The sequence below is a fragment of the Rhinichthys klamathensis genome, unplaced genomic scaffold (assembly GCF_029890125.1).
Source record: "Rhinichthys klamathensis goyatoka isolate OS25496 unplaced genomic scaffold, OSU_Roscu_1.1 h1tg000818l_1, whole genome shotgun sequence".
Taxonomy (NCBI): Eukaryota; Metazoa; Chordata; class Actinopteri; order Cypriniformes; family Leuciscidae; genus Rhinichthys; species Rhinichthys klamathensis.
This window is the reverse complement of record NW_026607204.1, coordinates 117,501-135,747: the sequence shown is the minus strand read 5'-3', so window position 1 is coordinate 135,747 and position 18,247 is coordinate 117,501. Positions and strand designations below refer to the sequence as shown.

Genomic DNA, 18,247 nt, shown 5'->3' with positions numbered 1-18,247 from the left:
AATACCACAAAAACATAAAAAAGAACCATAATAGTCCTATCATGCACTGTATTCCATGTCTCCTGAAGTCATGTATGTTTCTGTGAGGTTCTGGGAAGTTTTTCACGGTTCAACAGCTTCTGTTTAATGTGTGATGTCATCGATAAAAGAGAAGAAAGTAAGTCACGTGTACGATGACACAAATGTTGACAGAATGTTGATTTCTACCTGAACTCTTTCTTTAAGAGCCGAAGCTGTTCGCAGTGAAGGTTCTGTTGTAACCTTTGTGTGTTTGGAGTGAAGGTTCTGTTGTAACCTGTGTGTGTTTGGAGTGAAGGTTCTGTTGTAACCTGTGTGTGTTTGGAGTGAAGGTTCTGTTGTAACCTGTGTGTGTTTGGATTGAAGGTTCTGATGTAACCTGTGTGTGTTTGAAGAGAAGGTTCTGATGTAACCTGTGTGTAGTTGAAGTGAAGGTTCTGTTGTAACCTGTGTGTGGATAAAGTGAAGGTTCTGTTGTAACCTGTGTGTGTTTGGAGTGAAGGTTCTGTTGTAACCTGTGTGTGTTTGGATTGAAGGTTCTGATGAAACCTGTGTGTGGTTAAAGTGAAGGTTCTGTTGTAACCTATGTGTGTTTGGAGTGAAGGTTCTGTTGTAACCTGTGTGTGGATAAAGTGAAGGTTCTGTTGTAACCTGTGTGTGTTTGAAGTGAAGGTTCTGTTGTAACCTGTGTGTGTTTGGATAGAAGGTTCTGTTGTAACCTGTGTGTTTGAAGATAAGGTTCTGGTGTAACTTGTGTGTGGTTGAAGTGAAGGTTCTGTTGTAACCTGTGTGTGTTTGGATTGAAGGTTCTGATGAAACCTGTGTGTGGTTGAAGTGAAGGTTCTGTTGTAACCTGTGTGTGTTTGGATTGAAGGTTCTGATGTAACCTGTGTGTGTTTGAAGATAAGGTTCTGGTGTAACTTGTGTGTGTTTGGATTGAAGGTTCTGTTGTAACCTGTGTGTGTTTGAACTGAAGGTTCTGTTGTAACCTGTGTGTTTTTGAAGAGAAGGTATTGATGTAACCTGTGTGTGGTTGAAGAGAAGGTTCTGTTGTAACCTGTGTGTGTTTGAACTGAAGGTTCTGTTGTAACCTGTGTGTGTTTGGATTGAAGGTTCTGATGAAACCTGTGTGTGTTTGGATTGAAGGTTCTGTTGTAACCTGTGTGTGGTTGAAGTGAAGGTTCTGATGTAACCTGTGTGTGGTTGAAGTGAAGGTTCTGTTGTAACCTGTGTGTTTTTGAAGAGAAGGTATTGATGTAACCTGTGTGTGGTTGAAGAGAAGGTTCTGTTGTAACCTGTGTGTGTTTGAACTGAAGGTTCTGTTGTAACCTGTGTGTGTTTGGATTGAAGGTTCTGATGAAACCTGTGTGTGTTTGGATTGAAGGTTCTGTTGTAACCTGTGTGTGGTTGAAGTGAAGGTTCTGATGTAACCTGTGTGTGGTTGAAGAGAAGGTTCTGTTGTAACCTGTGTGTGTTTGGATTGAAGGTTCTGATGAAACCTGTGTGTGGTTAAAGTGAAGGTTCTGTTGTAACCTGTGTGTGTTTGGATTGAAGGTTCTGTTGTAACCTGTGTGTGGTTAAAGTGAAGGTTCTGTTGTAACCTGTGTGTGTTTGGATTGAAGGTTCTGATGAAACCTGTGTGTGGTTAAAGTGAAGGTTCTGTTGTAACCTGTGTGTGTTTGGAGTGAAGGTTCTGTTGTAACCTGTGTGTGGTTGAAGTGAAGGTTCTGTTGTAACCTGTGTGTGTTTGGATTGAAGGTTCTGATGAAACCTGTGTGTGGTTGAAGAGAAGGTTCTGTTGTAACCTGTGTGTGTTTGGATTGAAGGTTCTGATGAAACCTGTGTGTGGTTGAAGAGAAGGTTCTGTTGTAACCTGTGTGTGTTTGGATTGAAGGTTCTGATGAAACCTGTGTGTGTTTGGATTGAAGGTTCTGTTGTAACCTGTGTGTGGTTAAAGTGAAGGTTCTGATGAAACCTGTGTGTGGTTAAAGTGAAGGTTCTGTTGTAACCTGTGTGTGTTTGGATTGAAGGTTCTGATGTAACCTGTGTGTGTTTGAAGAGAAGGTTCTGATGTAACCTGTGTGTAGTTGAAGTGAAGGTTCTGTTGTAACCTGTGTGTGTTTGGATTGAAGGTTCTGATGAAACCTGTGTGTGGTTAAAGTGAAGGTTCTGTTGTAACCTGTGTGTGTTTGGAGTGAAGGTTCTGTTGTAACCTGTGTGTGTTTGGATTGAAGGTTCTGATGAAACCTGTGTGTGGTTGAAGTGAAGGTTCTGTTGTAACCTGTGTGTGTTTGGATTGAAGGTTCTGATGTAACCTGTGTGTGTTTGAAGAGAAGGTTCTGATGTAACCTGTGTGTAGTTGAAGTGAAGGTTCTGTTGTAACCTGTGTGTGTTTGGATTGAAGGTTCTGATGAAACCTGTGTGTGGTTAAAGTGAAGGTTCTGTTGTAACCTGTGTGTGTTTGGAGTGAAGGTTCTGTTGTAACCTGTGTGTGGATAAAGTGAAGGTTCTGTTGTAACCTGTGTGTGTTTGGAGTGAAGGTTCTGTTGTAACCTGTGTGTGTTTGAAGTGAAGGTTCTGTTGTAACCTGTGTGTGTTTGGAGAGAAGGTTCTGTTGTACCCTGTGTGTTTGAAGATAAGGTTCTGGTGTAACTTGTGTGTGGTTGAAGTGAAGGTTCTGTTGTAACCTGTGTGTGTTTGGAGTGAAGGTTCTGATGAAACCTGTGTGTGTTTGAAGATAAGGTTCTGGTGTAACTTGTTTGTGTTTGGATTGAAGGTTCTGTTGTAACCTGTGTGTGTTTGAAGAGAAAGTTCTGTTGTAACCTGTGTGTGGTTGAAGTGAAGGTTCTGTTGTAACCTGTGTGTGTTTGGATTGAAGGTTCTGATGAAACCTGTGTGTGGTTAAAGTGAAGGTTCTGTTGTAACCTGTGTGTGTTTGGAGTGAAGGTTCTGATGAAACCTGTGTGTGTTTGAAGAGAAGGTTCTGTTGTAACCTGTGTGTGTTTGGATTGAAGGTTCTGATGTAACCTGTGTGTGTTTGAAGAGAAGGTTCTGATGTAACCTGTGTGTAGTTGAAGTGAAGGTTCTGTTGTAACCTGTGTGTGGTTAAAGTGAAGGTTCTGTTGTAACCTGTGTGTTTTTGAAGAGAAGGTTCTGTTGTAACCTGTGTGTGTTTGAAGAGAAGGTTCTGTTGTAACCTGTGTGTGTTTGGATTGAAGGTTCTGATGTAACCTGTGTGTGTTTGAAGAGAAGGTTCTGATGTAACCTGTGTGTAGTTGAAGTGAAGGTTCTGTTGTAATCTGTGTGTGGTTGAAGAGAAGGTTCTGTTGTAACCTGTGTGTGTTTGGATTGAAGGTTCTGTTGTAACCTGTGTGTGTTTGGATTGAAGGTTCTGTTGTAACCTGTGTGTGTTTGAACTGAAGGTTCTGTTGTAACCTGTGTGTGTTTGGATTGAAGGTTCTGATGAAACCTGTGTGTGGTTAAAGTGAAGGTTCTGTTGTAACCTGTGTGTGTTTGGAGTGAAGGTTCTGTTGTAACCTGTGTGTGGTTGAAGTGAAGGTTCTGTTGTAACCTGTGTGTGTTTGAAGAGAAGGTTCTGTTGTAACCTGTGTGTGTTTGGATTGAAGGTTCTGTTGTAACCTGTGTGTGTTTGAACTGAAGGTTCTGTTGTAACCTGTGTGTGTTTGGATTGAAGGTTCTGATGAAACCTGTGTGTGGTTAAAGTGAAGGTTCTGTTGTAACCTGTGTGTGTTTGGAGTGAAGGTTCTGTTGTAACCTGTGTGTGGTTGAAGTGAAGGTTCTGTTGTAACCTGTGTGTGTTTGGAGTGAAGGTTCTGTTGTAACCTGTGTGTGGTTGAAGTGAAGGTTCTGTTGTAACCTGTGTGTGTTTGGATTGAAGGTTCTGATAAAACCTGTGTGTGGTTAAAGTAAAGGTTCTGTTGTAACCTGTGTGTGTTTGGATTGAAGGTTCTGATGAAACCTGTGTGTGGTTAAAGTAAAGGTTTTGTTGTAACCTGTGTGTGTTTGGATTGAAGGTTCTGATGAAACCTGTGTGTGGTTAAAGTAAAGGTTCTGTTGTAACCTGTGTGTGTTTGAAGAGAAGGTTCTGTTGTAACCTGTGTGTGTTTGGATTGAAGGTTCTGATAAAACCTGTGTGTGGTTGAAGTGAAGGTTCTGATGAAACCTGTGTGTGTTTGGAGTGAAGGTTCTGATGAAACCTGTGTGTGGTTAAAGTGAAGATTCTGTTGTAACCTGTGTGTGTTTGGATTGAAGGTTCTGATGTAACCTGTGTGTGGTTAAAGTAAAGGTTCTGTTATAACCTGTGTGTGTTTGGAGAGAAGGTTCTGATGAAACCTGTGTGTGGTTGGAGAGAAGGTTCTGTTGTAACCTGTGTGTTTGAAGATAAGGTTCTGATGTAACTTGTGTGTGGTTGAAGTAAAGGTTCTGTTGTAACCTGTGTGTGTTTGGATTGAAGGTTCTGATGAAACTTGTGTGTGGTTGAAGTGAAGGTTCTGTTGTAACTTGTGTGTGGTTGAAGTAAAGGTTCTGTTGTAACCTGTGTGTGTTTGAAGAGAAGGTTCTGTTGTAACCTGTGTGTGTTTGAAGAGAAGGTTCTGTTGTAACCTGTGTGTGTGTGAAGGTTCTGTTGTAACCTGTGTGTGTTTGGAGTGAAGGTTCTGATGAAACCTGTGTGTTTGAAGTGAAGGTTCTGTTGTAACCTGTGTGTGTTTGAAGAGAAGGTTCTGTTGTAAACTGTGTGTGTTCGGATTGAAGGTTCTGATGAAACCTGTGTGTGGTTAAAGTAAAGGTTCTGTTGTAACCTGTGTGTGTTTGGAGAGAAGGTTCTGTTGTAACCTGTGTGTTTGAAGATAAGGTTCTGATGTAACTTGTGTGTGGTTGAAGAGAAGGTTCTGTTGTAACCTGTGTGTGTTTGGAGTGAAGGTTCTGTTGTAACCTGTGTGTGTTTGGAGTGAAGGTTCTGTTGTAACCTGTGTGTGTTTGGATTGAAGGTTCTGATGAAACCTGTGTGTGGTTAAAGTAAAGGTTCTGTTATAACCTGTGTGTGTTTGGAGAGAAGGTTCTGATGAAACCTGTGTGTGTTTGAAGTGAAGGTTCTGTTGTAACCTGTGTGTGTTTGGAGTGAAGGTTCTGTTGTAACCTGTGTGTGTTTGGATTGAAGGTTCTGATGAAACCTGTGTGTGGTTAAAGTAAAGGTTCTGTTATAACCTGTGTGTGTTTGGAGAGAAGGTTCTGATGAAACCTGTGTGTGTTTGAAGTGAAGGTTCTGTTGTAACCTGTGTGTGTTTGGAGTGAAGGTTCTGATGTAACTTGTGTGTGGTTGAAGTAAAGGTTCTGTTGTAACCTGTGTGTGTTTGAAGAGAAGGTTCTGTTGTAACCTGTGTGTGTTTGGAGTAAAGGTTCTGATGAAACCTGTGTGTGGTTGAAGTGAAGGTTCTGTTGTAACCTGTGTGTGGTTGAAGTGAAGGTTCTGTTGTAACCTGTGTGTGTTTGAAGAGAAGGTTCTGTTGTAACTTGTGTGTGGTTGAAGTAAAGGTTCTGTTGTAACCTGTGTGTGGTTGAAGTAAAGGTTCTGTTGTAACCTGTGTGTGTTTGAAGAGAAGGTTCTGTTGTAACCTGTGTGTGTTTGGAGTAGGGCTGAACGATATTCTGTTTTAGCATCGACATCGCGATGTGCCCATGCGCGATAGTCACATCGTCGGAACATGCGATGTGAAGAAGGGTAGCACCCGGACGTATTAAGAGAACGGTAGCACACAGTAAACACGAGTTTGTTGTATGGCTTGTTGCTGGGGTGACATGCACGTTCCGCATGCCTGCACAGTGATTGGTTCGCTCGCTCTGCTGCTGCTCACCGGCTACGCTCACAGCCAACATTATCTGGCAATCCTGTAGCTAAAAATGAGCGACGAAGAGAATCCGCCGCAAACAAAGGATGATTTTGTACCAAAAAGAAAATCAAAATCAGCTATTTGGGACTATTTCGGCTACAAAAAGGAGGATGTTGACCAAAAACAGGTAATTTGCCTGGAGTGTTATAAAGTTGTGGCCACAAAACATGGAAACACCACCAATTTGTCTGATCACTTAAAACGGCACCACAAAGCTCTTTACGACGAATACAAAGTCAAATCTGGATGTGAACCAAAACAAAAAACTATTTGCGATGCTTTTGCCAGTGTGACACCTTACCAGAAAGGCTCTCAACGACATAAAGAAATAACAGACGCAATAACGTTTCATATAGCTAAAGATATGTTGCCATTAAACACCGTCACCAAAGAAGGATTTAAGAAAATGATCCGAACGCTTGACAGGAGGTATGTTATACCATCCCGCACGCATTTTTCCCAAGTTGCGATAAAAGAGCTGTATGAAAAATGCAAATCTAAGATTGAAGCAGAGCTGCTGTCACACGTGGAATATTATGCAGCTACAACAGACTTGTGGTCCAGCAGGACAACGGAGCCCTACATGAGTCTGACCGTCCATTTCGTCACAGAGGACTTTGAGATAAAAAGCCGCTGTTTGCAGACGGCATTTTTCCCGGAGAGTCATACAGCCGAGAATATCGGAGAGGCCTTGAGAGAAGCGGTGGCGGCTTGGGGCTTAGATGAGACACGTCAAGTCTGTATAACAACAGATAATGCAGCGAACATGGTGAAAGCTGCCGATCTGAACAAGTGGACCAGGCTACAGTGCTTCGGCCACAGACTGCATCTTGCAGTTGGTGAGTAATGACCATGATCCTTATCCTAAATATAAATTTTTACTCAGCTGTTTTTTACTTAATAACCTGTCTTGAACCTGACAAAAACTTGTAAAATAAATGTGTTGCATTTTGTAAAGCTTTAAAACGTAAGAAAAAAAGAAAAGAAACTAAACATTTAATTTTAAACAACTTATTTAATCAGTGGCAAAAAAAATATATATATGTCCACATTTATTGTTAAAAAATAAAATAGTGTGCTTCAATAATTAAAGTTTGCAATGTTTTGTTTGTTTTCTCCGCTTAGAAAATGCAGTGAAAAAGGATGGTCGCATTGATCGTGCTGTAGGAGTCTGCAAGAAGCTGGTGAGCCACTTCTCTCACAGCTGGAAGGCCAGCGATGCCCTGGCAAAAGTCCAGAAGGAACTCAATCTACCATCACATTGTCTCATCTCAGAATGCCAAACAAGATGGGGTTCCAGACAGATGATGATCAGCAGGATATTAGAGCAGCAGCAGGCTTTAACTCAGGTCCTGTCTGCAGACAAGAAGGTGCGGCATCTAATTCCAACCTGGCAAGATATAGATGTCCTGGAATCAGTTAGCAAGTCACTGGGCCCACTGCTGGATTTCACTGATGCACTTTCAGGGGATGAATACGTCAGTGTCTCCTTTGTAAAGCCAGTTCTTCAGCTCTTCAACACTTCACTACTGGAGATGCAAGAGGAAGACACAGACCTGACCAAGAACATAAAGAAGAAGATACTGGACTACCTCAACGAGAAATACGAAGATGATGATACTCAGAAGCTGCTAGATATGGCATCTTTTTTGGACCCCCGGTTCAAGATGGACTTCATCAGTGCAGACAAGAAGACCCAAGTTAAGGCCAGAGTGGCATCACAGATGATGGAATGCCAGGAGAAATCAAGCTGCAGCACTGACGTGGAGCCTAGTGCCAGTGCCAGTGCCAGTGCACCCGAGGCAAAAAAAGCAAAGAAGTCCTTGGGAAGCTTCTTTAAACAGAGTGAAACTGTTGCAAAGGGTGATTCCTCTCTGACCCTAAAGGATGCTGTGGAAGCAGAGTTAAACACCTACATGCTAACACCTCCAATAGACAAAGAGGAGGATCCACTTGCATGGTGGAAAGTACACAAACTAAGCTTTCCTCGACTCGCCAGACTTGCCCGCAAATACTTGTGTATTCCTCCGACAAGCTCGCCGTCAGAGAGACTTTTCAGTACTAGTGGCAACATCGTCACTTGCCAACGAACCTGTCTCAAGCCTGCAAAGGTTGATAGACTTGTGTTCTTAGCTAAAAACCTTGAGTAAGCAAAGCATACAGAATACATAAGCATGCATCATGCTAAAGAATACTCAGTTTAGGAGAAGTTTTATTTCATTTTGTTTATTTCATATATTTAGCCATTATAATGATGACCAACACTCTTTTGCTAAGAAAAGTTGACTTAAAAAAGATTGTGAACCAAAATGCTTAAGTTGTTTTATAAAAAAATATTTATTTTAAGTTATATATTTATTTTAATTTATATATATTTTTTAACCAATCAGGGGGTTGGTGTAAAGCTGCTGTTTAAATGTGTTCTGCTTTTCTGTTTACAGAAACATGTTCTAATACTCTGTTTAGAAGATTTAATACAAAATGTATTAAAGTTTTATTTCATTTTGTTTATTTCATATATTTAGCCATTATGATGATGATGACCAACACTGTTTTACTTTGGCTAAGAAAAGTTGACTTAAAAACAAAAGATTGTGAACCAAGATGCTTATAAGTTGTTTTATAAAAAAAACACAGTTATTTTCAGTTATATTTTTGTAAACCAATCAGAGGGTTGGTGGTGTAAAGCTGCTTTTTTATTTAAAAATCTGTTCTGCTTTTCTGTTTACAGAAATATATTCTAATTTTGGAATAAAACATAAGTGACCTTTTTGTCAGCTTGCTTATTAGTGAATTTATTAATATCATTGGAATGGTAATTATTGACTTTAGCCTGGATTGATGGCTTGCAATATCGCAATATATATCGTTAGGAAATAAATATCGCAATGTAATTTTTTTTTCAATATCGTGCAGCCCTAGTTTGGAGTGAAGGTTCTGATGAAACCTGTGTGTGGTTGAAGTAAAGGTTCTGTTGTAACTTGTGTGTGGTTGAAGTAAAGGTTCTGTTGTAACCTGTGTGTGTTTGAAGTGAAGGTTCTGTTGTAACCTGTGTGTGGTTGAAGAGAAGGTTCTGTTGTAACCTGTGTGTGTTTGGATTGAAGGTTCTGATGAAACCTGTGTGTGGTTAAAGTAAAGGTTCTGTTGTAACCTGTGTGTGGTTGAAGTAAAGGTTCTGTTGTAACCTGTGTGTGTTTGGATTGAAGGTTCTGATGAAACCTGTGTGTGGTTAAAGTAAAGGTTCTGTTGTAACCTGTGTGTGGTTGAAGTTAAGGTTCTGTTGTAACCTGTGTGTGTTTGGATTGAAGGTTCTGATGTAACCTGTGTGTGTTTGGATTGAAGGTTCTGTTGTAACCTGTGTGTTGTTGAAGTGAAGGTTCTGATGTAACCTGTGTGTGGTTGAAGAGAAGGTTCTGTTGTAACGTGTGTGTTTGAAGTGAAGGTTCTGTTGTAACCTGTGTGTGTTTGAAGTGAAGGTTCTGATGTAACCTGCGTGTGGTTGAAGAGAAGGTTCTGTTGTAACGTGTGTGTTTGAAGTGAAGGTTCTGTTGTAACCTGTGTGTGGTTGAAGAGAAGGTTCTGTTGTAACCTGTGTGTGGTTGAAGAGAAGGTTCTGTTGTAACCTGTGTGTGGTTGAAGAGAAGGTTCTGATGTAACCTGTGTGTGGTTGAAGTAAAGGTTCTGTTGTAACCTGTGTGTGTTTGGAATGAAGGTTCTGTTGTAACCTGTGTGTGGTTGAAGAGAAGGTTCTGTTGTAACCTGTGTGTGGTTGAAGAGAAGGTTCTGATGTAACCTGTGTGTGGTTGAAGTAAAGGTTCTGTTGTAACCTGTGTGTGTTTGGAATGAAGGTTCTGTTGTAACCTGTGTGTGTTTGGAGTGAAGGTTCTGTTGTAACCTTTGTGTGTTTGGAGTGAAGGTTCTGTTGTAACCTGTGTGTGTTTGGAGTGAAGGTTCTGTTGTAACCTTTGTGTGTTTGGAGTGAAGGTTCTGTTGTAACCTGTGTGTGTTTGGAGTGAAGGTTCTGTTGTAACCTGTGTGTGTTTGGAGTGAAGGTTCTGATGTAACCTGTGTGTGTTTGGAGTGAAGGTTCTGATGTAACCTGTGTGTGTTTGGAGTGAAGGTTCTGATGTAACCTGTGTGTGTTTGGAGTGAAGGTTCTGATGTAACCTGTGTGTGTTTGGAGTGAAGGTTCTGTTGTAACCTGTGTGTGTTTGGAGTGAAGGTTCTGATGTAACCTGTGTGTGTTTGGATTGAAGGTTCTGTTGTAACCTGTGTGTGGTTGAAGTGAAGGTTCTGTTGTAACCTGTGTGTGTTTGGAGTGAAGGTTCTGTTGTAACCTGTGTGTGTTTGGAGTGAAGGTTCTGATGTAACCTGTGTGTGTTTGGAGTGAAGGTTCTGTTGTAACCTGTGTGTGTTTGGATTGAAGGTTCTGTTGTAACCTGTGTGTGGTTGAAGTGAAGGTTCTGTTGTAACCTGTGTGTGTTTGGAGTGAAGGTTCTGATGTAACCTGTGTGTGTTTGGATTGAAGGTTCTGATGTAACCTGTGTGTGTTTGGAGTGAAGGTTCTGTTGTAACCTGTGTGTGTTTGGATTGAAGGTTCTGTTGTAACCTGTGTGTGGTTGAAGAGAAGGTTCTGTTGTAACCTGTGTGTGTTTGAAGAGAAGGTTCTGTTGTAACCTGTGTGTGTTTGGATTGAAGGTTCTGATGTAACCTGTGTGTTGTTGAAGTGAAGGTTCTGATGTAACCTGTGTGTGGTTGAAGAGAAGGTTCTGTTGTAACGTGTGTGTTTGAAGTGAAGGTTCTGTTGTAACCTGTGTGTGTTTGAAGTGAAGGTTCTGATGTAACCTGCGTGTGGTTGAAGAGAAGGTTCTGTTGTAACGTGTGTGTGGTTGAAGAGAAGGTTCTGTTGTAACCTGTGTGTGGTTGAAGAGAAGGTTCTGTTGTAACCTGTGTGTGTTTGAAGAGAAGGTTCTGTTGTAACCTGTGTGTGTTTGAACTGAAGGTTCTGTTGTAACCTGTGTGTGTTTGAAGAGAAGGTTCTGATGTAACCTGTGTGTGTTTGAACTGAAGGTTCTGTTGTAACCTGTGTGTGTTTGAAGAGAAGGTTCTGATGTAACCTGTGTGTGTTTGAAGTGAAGGTTCTGATGTAACCTTTGTGTGGTTGAAGTGAAGGTTCTGATGTAACCTGTGTGTGTTTGAACTGAAGGTTCTGATGTAACCTGTGTGTGTTTGAAGAGAAGGTTCTGTTGTAACCTGTGTGTGTTTGGAGTGAAGGTTCTGTTGTAACCTGTGTGTGTTTGGAGTGAAGGTTCTGTTGTAACCTGTGTGTGTTTGAACTGAAGGTTCTGATGTAACCTGTGTGTGTTTGAAGAGAAGGTTCTGATGTAACCTGTGTGTGTTTGAAGTGAAGGTTCTGATGTAACCTTTGTGTGGTTGAAGTGAAGGTTCTGATGTAACCTGTGTGTGTTTGAACTGAAGGTTCTGATGTAACCTGTGTGTGTTTGAAGAGAAGGTTCTGTTGTAACCTGTGTGTGTTTGGAGTGAAGGTTCTGATGTAACCTGTGTGTGTTTGGACTCCAGCAGCGCTGAGAAGACCCGAGCACTGGACGAACAGCTGGACTCTCTTCAGGCGCTGCGGGAGCTGCTGGGACACACACTAGAGACGAGTCGACACACAGCGCTGGCGATGGACCGACACACACTGGAGATGGACCGGGCCGCACAGGTCCAGGACGATTATGGAGGTGGGACATGGCAGAGTTTGGCCTCCGGCGCCGACGCTAATCTGAATGAAGCTCTAGTCCAGCATGAAGGATCATAACCCGCCAGAACTGTGTGTTTGTACAGTATATATGTGTGTGTTTAATCCATCTTACCCAGTAGTCTGCCTGTGAATGGTGTGTGTGGTGTTGATGTTCTGTATTCATTCATGATTTTGAGTTCACACACTCTAGATACAGAAATAGCCTTATGTTCCATTTGAATTACACAGACTCGTTTTATGAGAAGCAAATGTAGAAATATGCTGTTCCTCTGTACTGTGTTTATGCTCGAGCCGTGTGTGTGAGTTCAGCAGTCGTGTGGGCTTCTAACTCTAACTTTAACCCTGTTTGTGTACGAGACGATACTTTAGTGCCAAATGACACTGATTTTACTGCATCATTTAGCTTGCTTTGTTCTTGTAACTGCAAAAATGAAATCTATTTCATGTACTTCAAACTGAAAAGAAATAAATCTAAGCAGATTTCTTGGCCGATACCCTTTTGTATTTTTTGTATTTTTATTCTATATTTTGAACAGTCAGAAATCCCTGAATCAGGATAGTTGCTTCCTCATAATTCCTCCTCAGATTAAGAGGAACGTAAACATCACAGGTGAGTGTGTGTGAACTGGAAAAGTCTACAGAGAAGACGCCACTAGTCACGTGTTGTTTTGATTTATCATTGAACAGTTTAGCAGTCGTTCACACATGCATGCAGAGCGTTCATCACATCTGCATGGCTGTGACTGTGTGTGGTTTGATGACAATATGCAGATTTAAAATCATTAGCTAAACTATAAGATGAAACGCCAAAGAAAGCATGCGCTGTTGAACTGGTGCTGTTCACTGCATTACACACACTGTATATCGCAGGATTTCACTGCTGGTTTAATCGGCTTCCTCGACTTTGACAGTGTGAGGACCAGGATATAACGTTACTTCTGCCTTTAATAAACAATAAGTCAATCTGATGTTTAGATCCTCCATTGGTCGCCCATCTCTTTATCAGATAATTCTGAAGGTCAGAGGTCACCATAGGGCATTCCCATGTACTTCCTGTTGTGACGATGGCCAGTATTACTGCTGATGGTTTAAACTCTAGCTGAGGCATTGTGAACCTTTGACATCTTAAACTAGCTGAACGAGTGACTTTTAGAACACCATCTCTGGGTCTTTGCACCATTATCAATATAAAACACAACATCTATATTTATCTGTCCTGCATGACAACATGCACACATTTTCCATTCATACAGTTTATCACATTATTGTCTTTATACGTATCTGAAGATTTATAGATGCCAATGATCCTTTGATGAGCATGAGTGGAATAAAGACACTTTGATCTGTAGTGTAACTGCTTATCTGTAGTTCATAGTTAGTTTAATATTTCATGCAGTACTACAGCAATCTTTCTTTCTTTCTTTGTTACTGTAGTTTCTCGTCTTATGTTTCTAGAATGGCAGAGCAGAAAGTAACTGTAAAGGGAATGTTCCCACAGAAATAATCTTTCTGTCATCAGATTGTTTTGACTTTACAGCAGCTCTAGAATAAAGTTATTGTCCAGCTAAAGTTAGTTTTGATCGATTCCCTTCCGTTGCAAAGATCATTAGTTATTAACTTACTCGACACTGTTCTAACAGAAAACCCTTAACTCCGGCCCGCTCATTCGCACAACAACAGTGCCTGGTGTCTCGAGAACGCACTCCCTGAAATAGGTTCCATGGTGCAAGCCGTGAAGTAAAAAAAAAATTATATATATGTATATATATATATATATATATTTTTTTTTTTATCTCTGCGCAAGCTTTAAAAACGCAAACCTGTAAAACACTGACGACATGCGTATTACGTGTTTAGTCTATAGGTATGTGCGTTTGAATATATATGTGTGCAGGCATGTAGTCTTTCTTTACAAATTGACCTAAACAAATTACTTGTCATGCCTTAAAAATGTATAATACAGAATTATTTATCACTTCCGAGTAGCCATGTGAACAGGAACTATTTTGAACTATTACTTCAAGACTGAGTGAGTGTACTCGTTGTTCCACGGCGTTGGACTATTTTCTTTAATCTTCTTTAACCGCAACGGAGCACCTGTGTCTAAAGTGCTGGAAAAGAAAGAGTCAAAAGTTTCTGTCACAATATCGAGTTCTTCTAAGCTATCTGGGATGCTGAGGAGATGAAATTGATCAGGAATATTATTAATAAAGCAATCTTTAGTGGCAGAAGTGATAGGTCTAACATATTTGTAACACGGAGTCAGCTTTGCAGCCTTGGCTAAGTGAAGTTTACACGAGACTAGATAATGATCTGAGATGTCATCGCTCTGCTACAGAATTTCAACGGCATAAACATTGATTCCATGTGACAATATTAGATCTAGAGTATTATTAATAATAATAATAATAATTCTTAACATTTATATAGCGCTTTTCTAGGCACTCAAAGCGCTTCACATGGAAGGGGGAATCTCCTCAACCACCACCAATGTGCAGCATCCACCTGGATGATGTGAAGGCAGCCATATTGCGCCAGAACGCCCACCACACACCAGCTTACTGGTTGAGAGGAGACAGAGTGATGAAGCCAACAGGTATATATATATGGGGATGATTAGGAGGCCATGATGGACAGAGGCCACTGGGCCAATTTGGCCAGAAGGGTTACACCCCTACTCTTTCGAAAGACATCCTGGGATTTTTTAATGACCACAGAGAGTCAGGGCCTCGGTTTAACATCTCATCCGAAGGACGGTGCTCTTTGACAGTATAGTGTCCCCATTACTATACTGGGGCGTTAGGACCCACACAGACCACAGGGTGAGCGCCCCCTGCTGGCCTCACTAACAACTCTTCCAGCAGCAACCTGGTTTTCTCAGAAGGTCTCCCATCCAGGTACTAACCAGGCTCAGCCCTGCTTAGCTTCAGTGGGCAACCAGTCTTGGGCTACAGGGTGATATGGCTGCTGGCTATAAACGACAATGACTAGTTCTGAGTTCAGAATGTCTTTAAATGGCAATCCCAATGCATCTTTTTCGCTATCTACATGTATATTAAAATCACCAACAATTAGGACTTTATCTGCAGCCAGTACTAACTCTGATAGAAAGTCAGCAAATTCTTTGATAAAGTCTGTATGGTGCCCTGGTGGCCGGTATACAGTAGCCAGCTCAAATCTCAAACAGGATTTATCACTTACACTAGATAGTGTTACATTAAGCACCAACACTTCAAAAGAATTATATATGAAACAAGACTTCTCAGTAATTCTGAAGATATTACTATAAATTACAGCAACACCTCCCCCTTTGCCTTTCAGACGAGGTTCATGTTTATAACTGTAATCTTGCAGGGTGGACTCATTTAAAGTAATCTAATCGTCTGGTTTTAGCCAGGTTTCTGTCAAACACAGCACATCTAGATTATAATCTGTGATCATATCATTAGCAATGAGTGCTTTTGAAGTAAGGGATCGAATATTCAGCAACCTGAGCTTTATCATTTGTTCATTTGTATTATATCTGTTTTTATATGTTGAACATCAATTACATTTTTACCCTTAAATAGGTTTGGGAGTTTTTTGTATTTCCTAGTTCGGGGGAACAGACACAGTCTCTATGTGATGATATCTAGGTGAAAGAATCTCTATGTGATGGGATTTATCTGACCTCAGTGACGTGAGACAGCTGGCAGACGGTCGGTTTAGCCAGTCTGTCTGCTTCCTGACCTGAGCCCCAGATCGTCATGTTTGAGCTTAAGACTATGTGCCATATTACTAGAGAGAAGAGCAGCACCATCCCAGGAGGGATGGATACCATCTCTTTTCAACAGGTCAGGTCTGCCCCAAAAACTTTTCCAATTCTATATTATTTCAGCCAGCCAGTGATTACAATCTGCTAACTATCTCATCACTCCTGCAAACAGGAAGGGGGCCAGAGCAAATTACAGTGCCTGACATTGTACTTGCGAGTTCACACACCTCTTTAACGTTAATTTTAGCGATCTCCGACTGGCGGAGTCGAACATCATTAGTGCCGACGTGAATAATAATCTTAGAGAATTTACGATTAGCATTAGCCAGCACTTTTAAATTTGCTCTGATGTCAGGCGCTTCTTGTCAGGAAGGAAGGAAGGGAATGAGAAGGAAGAAAGGAAAGGCAGCAGGACAGAAGAACGGATGATAAACAGGTTTGGCTGGAGGTTCGGCTCTGGAAACACAGATAATCAGAGACGTAGAGAGACAGAATGAAACAGTGTGTGAAGAGGAATGTGTGTCAGTTTCTGTCATGTTTCCTTCCAGAATCCAGCAGTGATGAAGATGATGAAGATCATGACAGCAGTGATGAAGATGAAGAGTTCACGGACAGCATCGAAGACAATGACATCACACTCACGGCTCAGAGTCTGACGAGCGCGCAGGTAACTAGAGACACACTCGTTCAGCATTAGTGATCACACACTCCTTCTGATGATCTGATCTGTTGAAGGCCACACTTTACTGTGAAGACCACAGGACATTCAAACGTTTGTTTAATTCACGTCTAGCTGTAAGCTCCTTTATCTAACTCATAAACACAGTTAAATGTAAAGCCTTTCCTTCTAAAAATCTAATATTCCTTATAAGTTGGCTCTTCCCTTTGATAAGTTCCACCTGACATCCTGTGTCGACAGGAAACGCATCAGCACACATAGGAAAGAAAGCAGGGCTCACTGAGCCGTTTCATGGACTCTTTAACACAGTTAGGAGTTATTTTGTAGTTTACTGTGTTCTCCTGTCAGAGAGCTGAGGAGGGCGGCAGGCCGGTGATGTCCCAGAATGCACCAGAGGGGGTAAGATGTGATGAGGTGGAGAGAAATCAAGACGAATGTAAGATGGTTGAAGTGACGGTCCAAGCTGAGGATTCCTCACTTACTCACGTCAGGTATAACATAACATCCATCAGCTTCACACACACACACACACACACAAACACACACACCAGCTTCTGTCTGCTGCTCTGATGCGTGTCGTATCTCTGCTCTCGTAGAAACACACCTGAAGAACGTCTTGCACTGGATCACAGTGAGTCTGGATCAGCAGTGAAGGAGGTGTGTGTGAGGAGTCGAGGCTTGGAGAAGTGTGAAGCAGACCGGAGAAACTCCCATGAGCCTCAGAGAGATTACCGTACGTGCAGCGAGGAAGAGGAGGAAGAGTCTGACGATGAAGATGGAGAGGAAGATGTCAGAGTGCCTTTAGGGAAACGCGGGCCGCCGTGTGTGAAGCTGCGGGAGAGCAGGAGGAAGAGGAGATGCACAAGACCACACTCACTGGACCTCGGAGCGCTGCTGTCACACACACCTGCAGCTCAGGTAACCAATAATTAGTGCTGCTATCACACACACCTGGAGCTCTGGTAGCCAATCACTAGTGCTGTCACACACAAACCTGCAACTCAGGTAACCAATCACTAATGCTGTCACACAGACCTGAAGCTCAGGTAACCAATAACTAATGCTGTCACACACACCTGCAGCTCAGGTAACCAATCACTAATGCTGTCACATACACCTGCAACTCAGGTACCCAATCACTAGTGCTCCTGTCACACACACCTGCAACTCAGGTAACCAATCACTAATGCTGTCACACAGACCTGAAGCTCAGGTAACCAATCACTAGCGATGGTTCAGCCTGAACTGTTAACTCACCCTGACCTGGTTAACTGTCATACAGTGCAGACTGTAGTATTAAAAAGTTCAGGTCAGAACATTGGGGCTCGTTCACTGATATTATCTGTTATGTTGAACACACACTCTTCAGCTGTGCAGTGTGTGTGTGAAGCTTTCAGTGTGTTTGCTTTATGATCAGGATGAGGAAATGGAGAGAGAGGTCGAGGGCGACAGCAACGGGTCGAGCGGCGGAGGTGGCGGAGCCGTCGGGTTCTGGCAGCATGTGGAGGCGGGGCTTCGGGAGCAGGCAGAGCGTCTCCGTAGCGACCTGGCTGTCAGTCGTCAGGAAAGCCGCGAGCTGCAGGAGAGACTGATGGTGTCAGAGGCAACAGTGCATGCGCAGGCCGAACAGCTGAACGACTACAGAGAGCTGCTCAGTGAGGACACACACACACACACACACTCACTCACTCACTCACTCACTCACTCACTCACTGCAGAAGTGGCACAGGTGACCTGCCAGGCTGATCTGTCGAGTGCCAAAGATTCGAGCTGCGTGAGGGGGATGTTCGCTCGCTTTAGGAGGTCCCTGGTATAGTCCTTAAAATGCCGCTTTTGCCCTTCAGCGGAGCGCTTGGCGCCCATTAGTTGAATGTAGAGGACTTGGCGGGGCAGGTGGTGTTCAGGCATGCGAATGGTGTGCCCTATCCAACGCAGATGTTTTATGGCCACAGCTGCTTCCATACAGATTGAGTCAGTGTTGCTTAGGACAGGGGATTCGATCTTTCCAGGACAAGCTGAGGATCTTCTGTAGGCAGCGGATATGGAAGGCCTCCAGGTTGATGATGTGCTGGCGGTATGGGGTCCATGACTCTGCCCCATAAAGCAGAATGGAGAAACATACC

General features: G+C 42.3%; 1 protein-coding gene across 8 annotated transcripts in view; it reads left to right on the top strand.

Moving 5' to 3' along the window:
• Positions 1-18,247, top strand: part of LOC130078121 (myomegalin-like) — a 129,088-nt gene that overhangs the window by 62,292 nt on the left and 48,549 nt on the right. For 6 of the 8 annotated variants that reach the window (XM_056243632.1, XM_056243628.1, XM_056243631.1 and 3 more), the window contains 5 exons: positions 11,508-11,671; positions 15,994-16,112; positions 16,452-16,615; positions 16,721-17,042; positions 17,542-17,779. In XM_056243632.1, the coding sequence (XP_056099607.1) occupies positions 11,508-11,671; positions 15,994-16,112; positions 16,452-16,615; positions 16,721-17,042; positions 17,542-17,779 (1,007 nt within the window). The remainder of the gene's footprint in view (positions 1-11,507; positions 11,672-15,993; positions 16,113-16,451; positions 16,616-16,720; positions 17,043-17,541; positions 17,780-18,247) is intronic. The other 2 variants (XM_056243627.1, XM_056243629.1) reach the window with 2 other exon arrangements.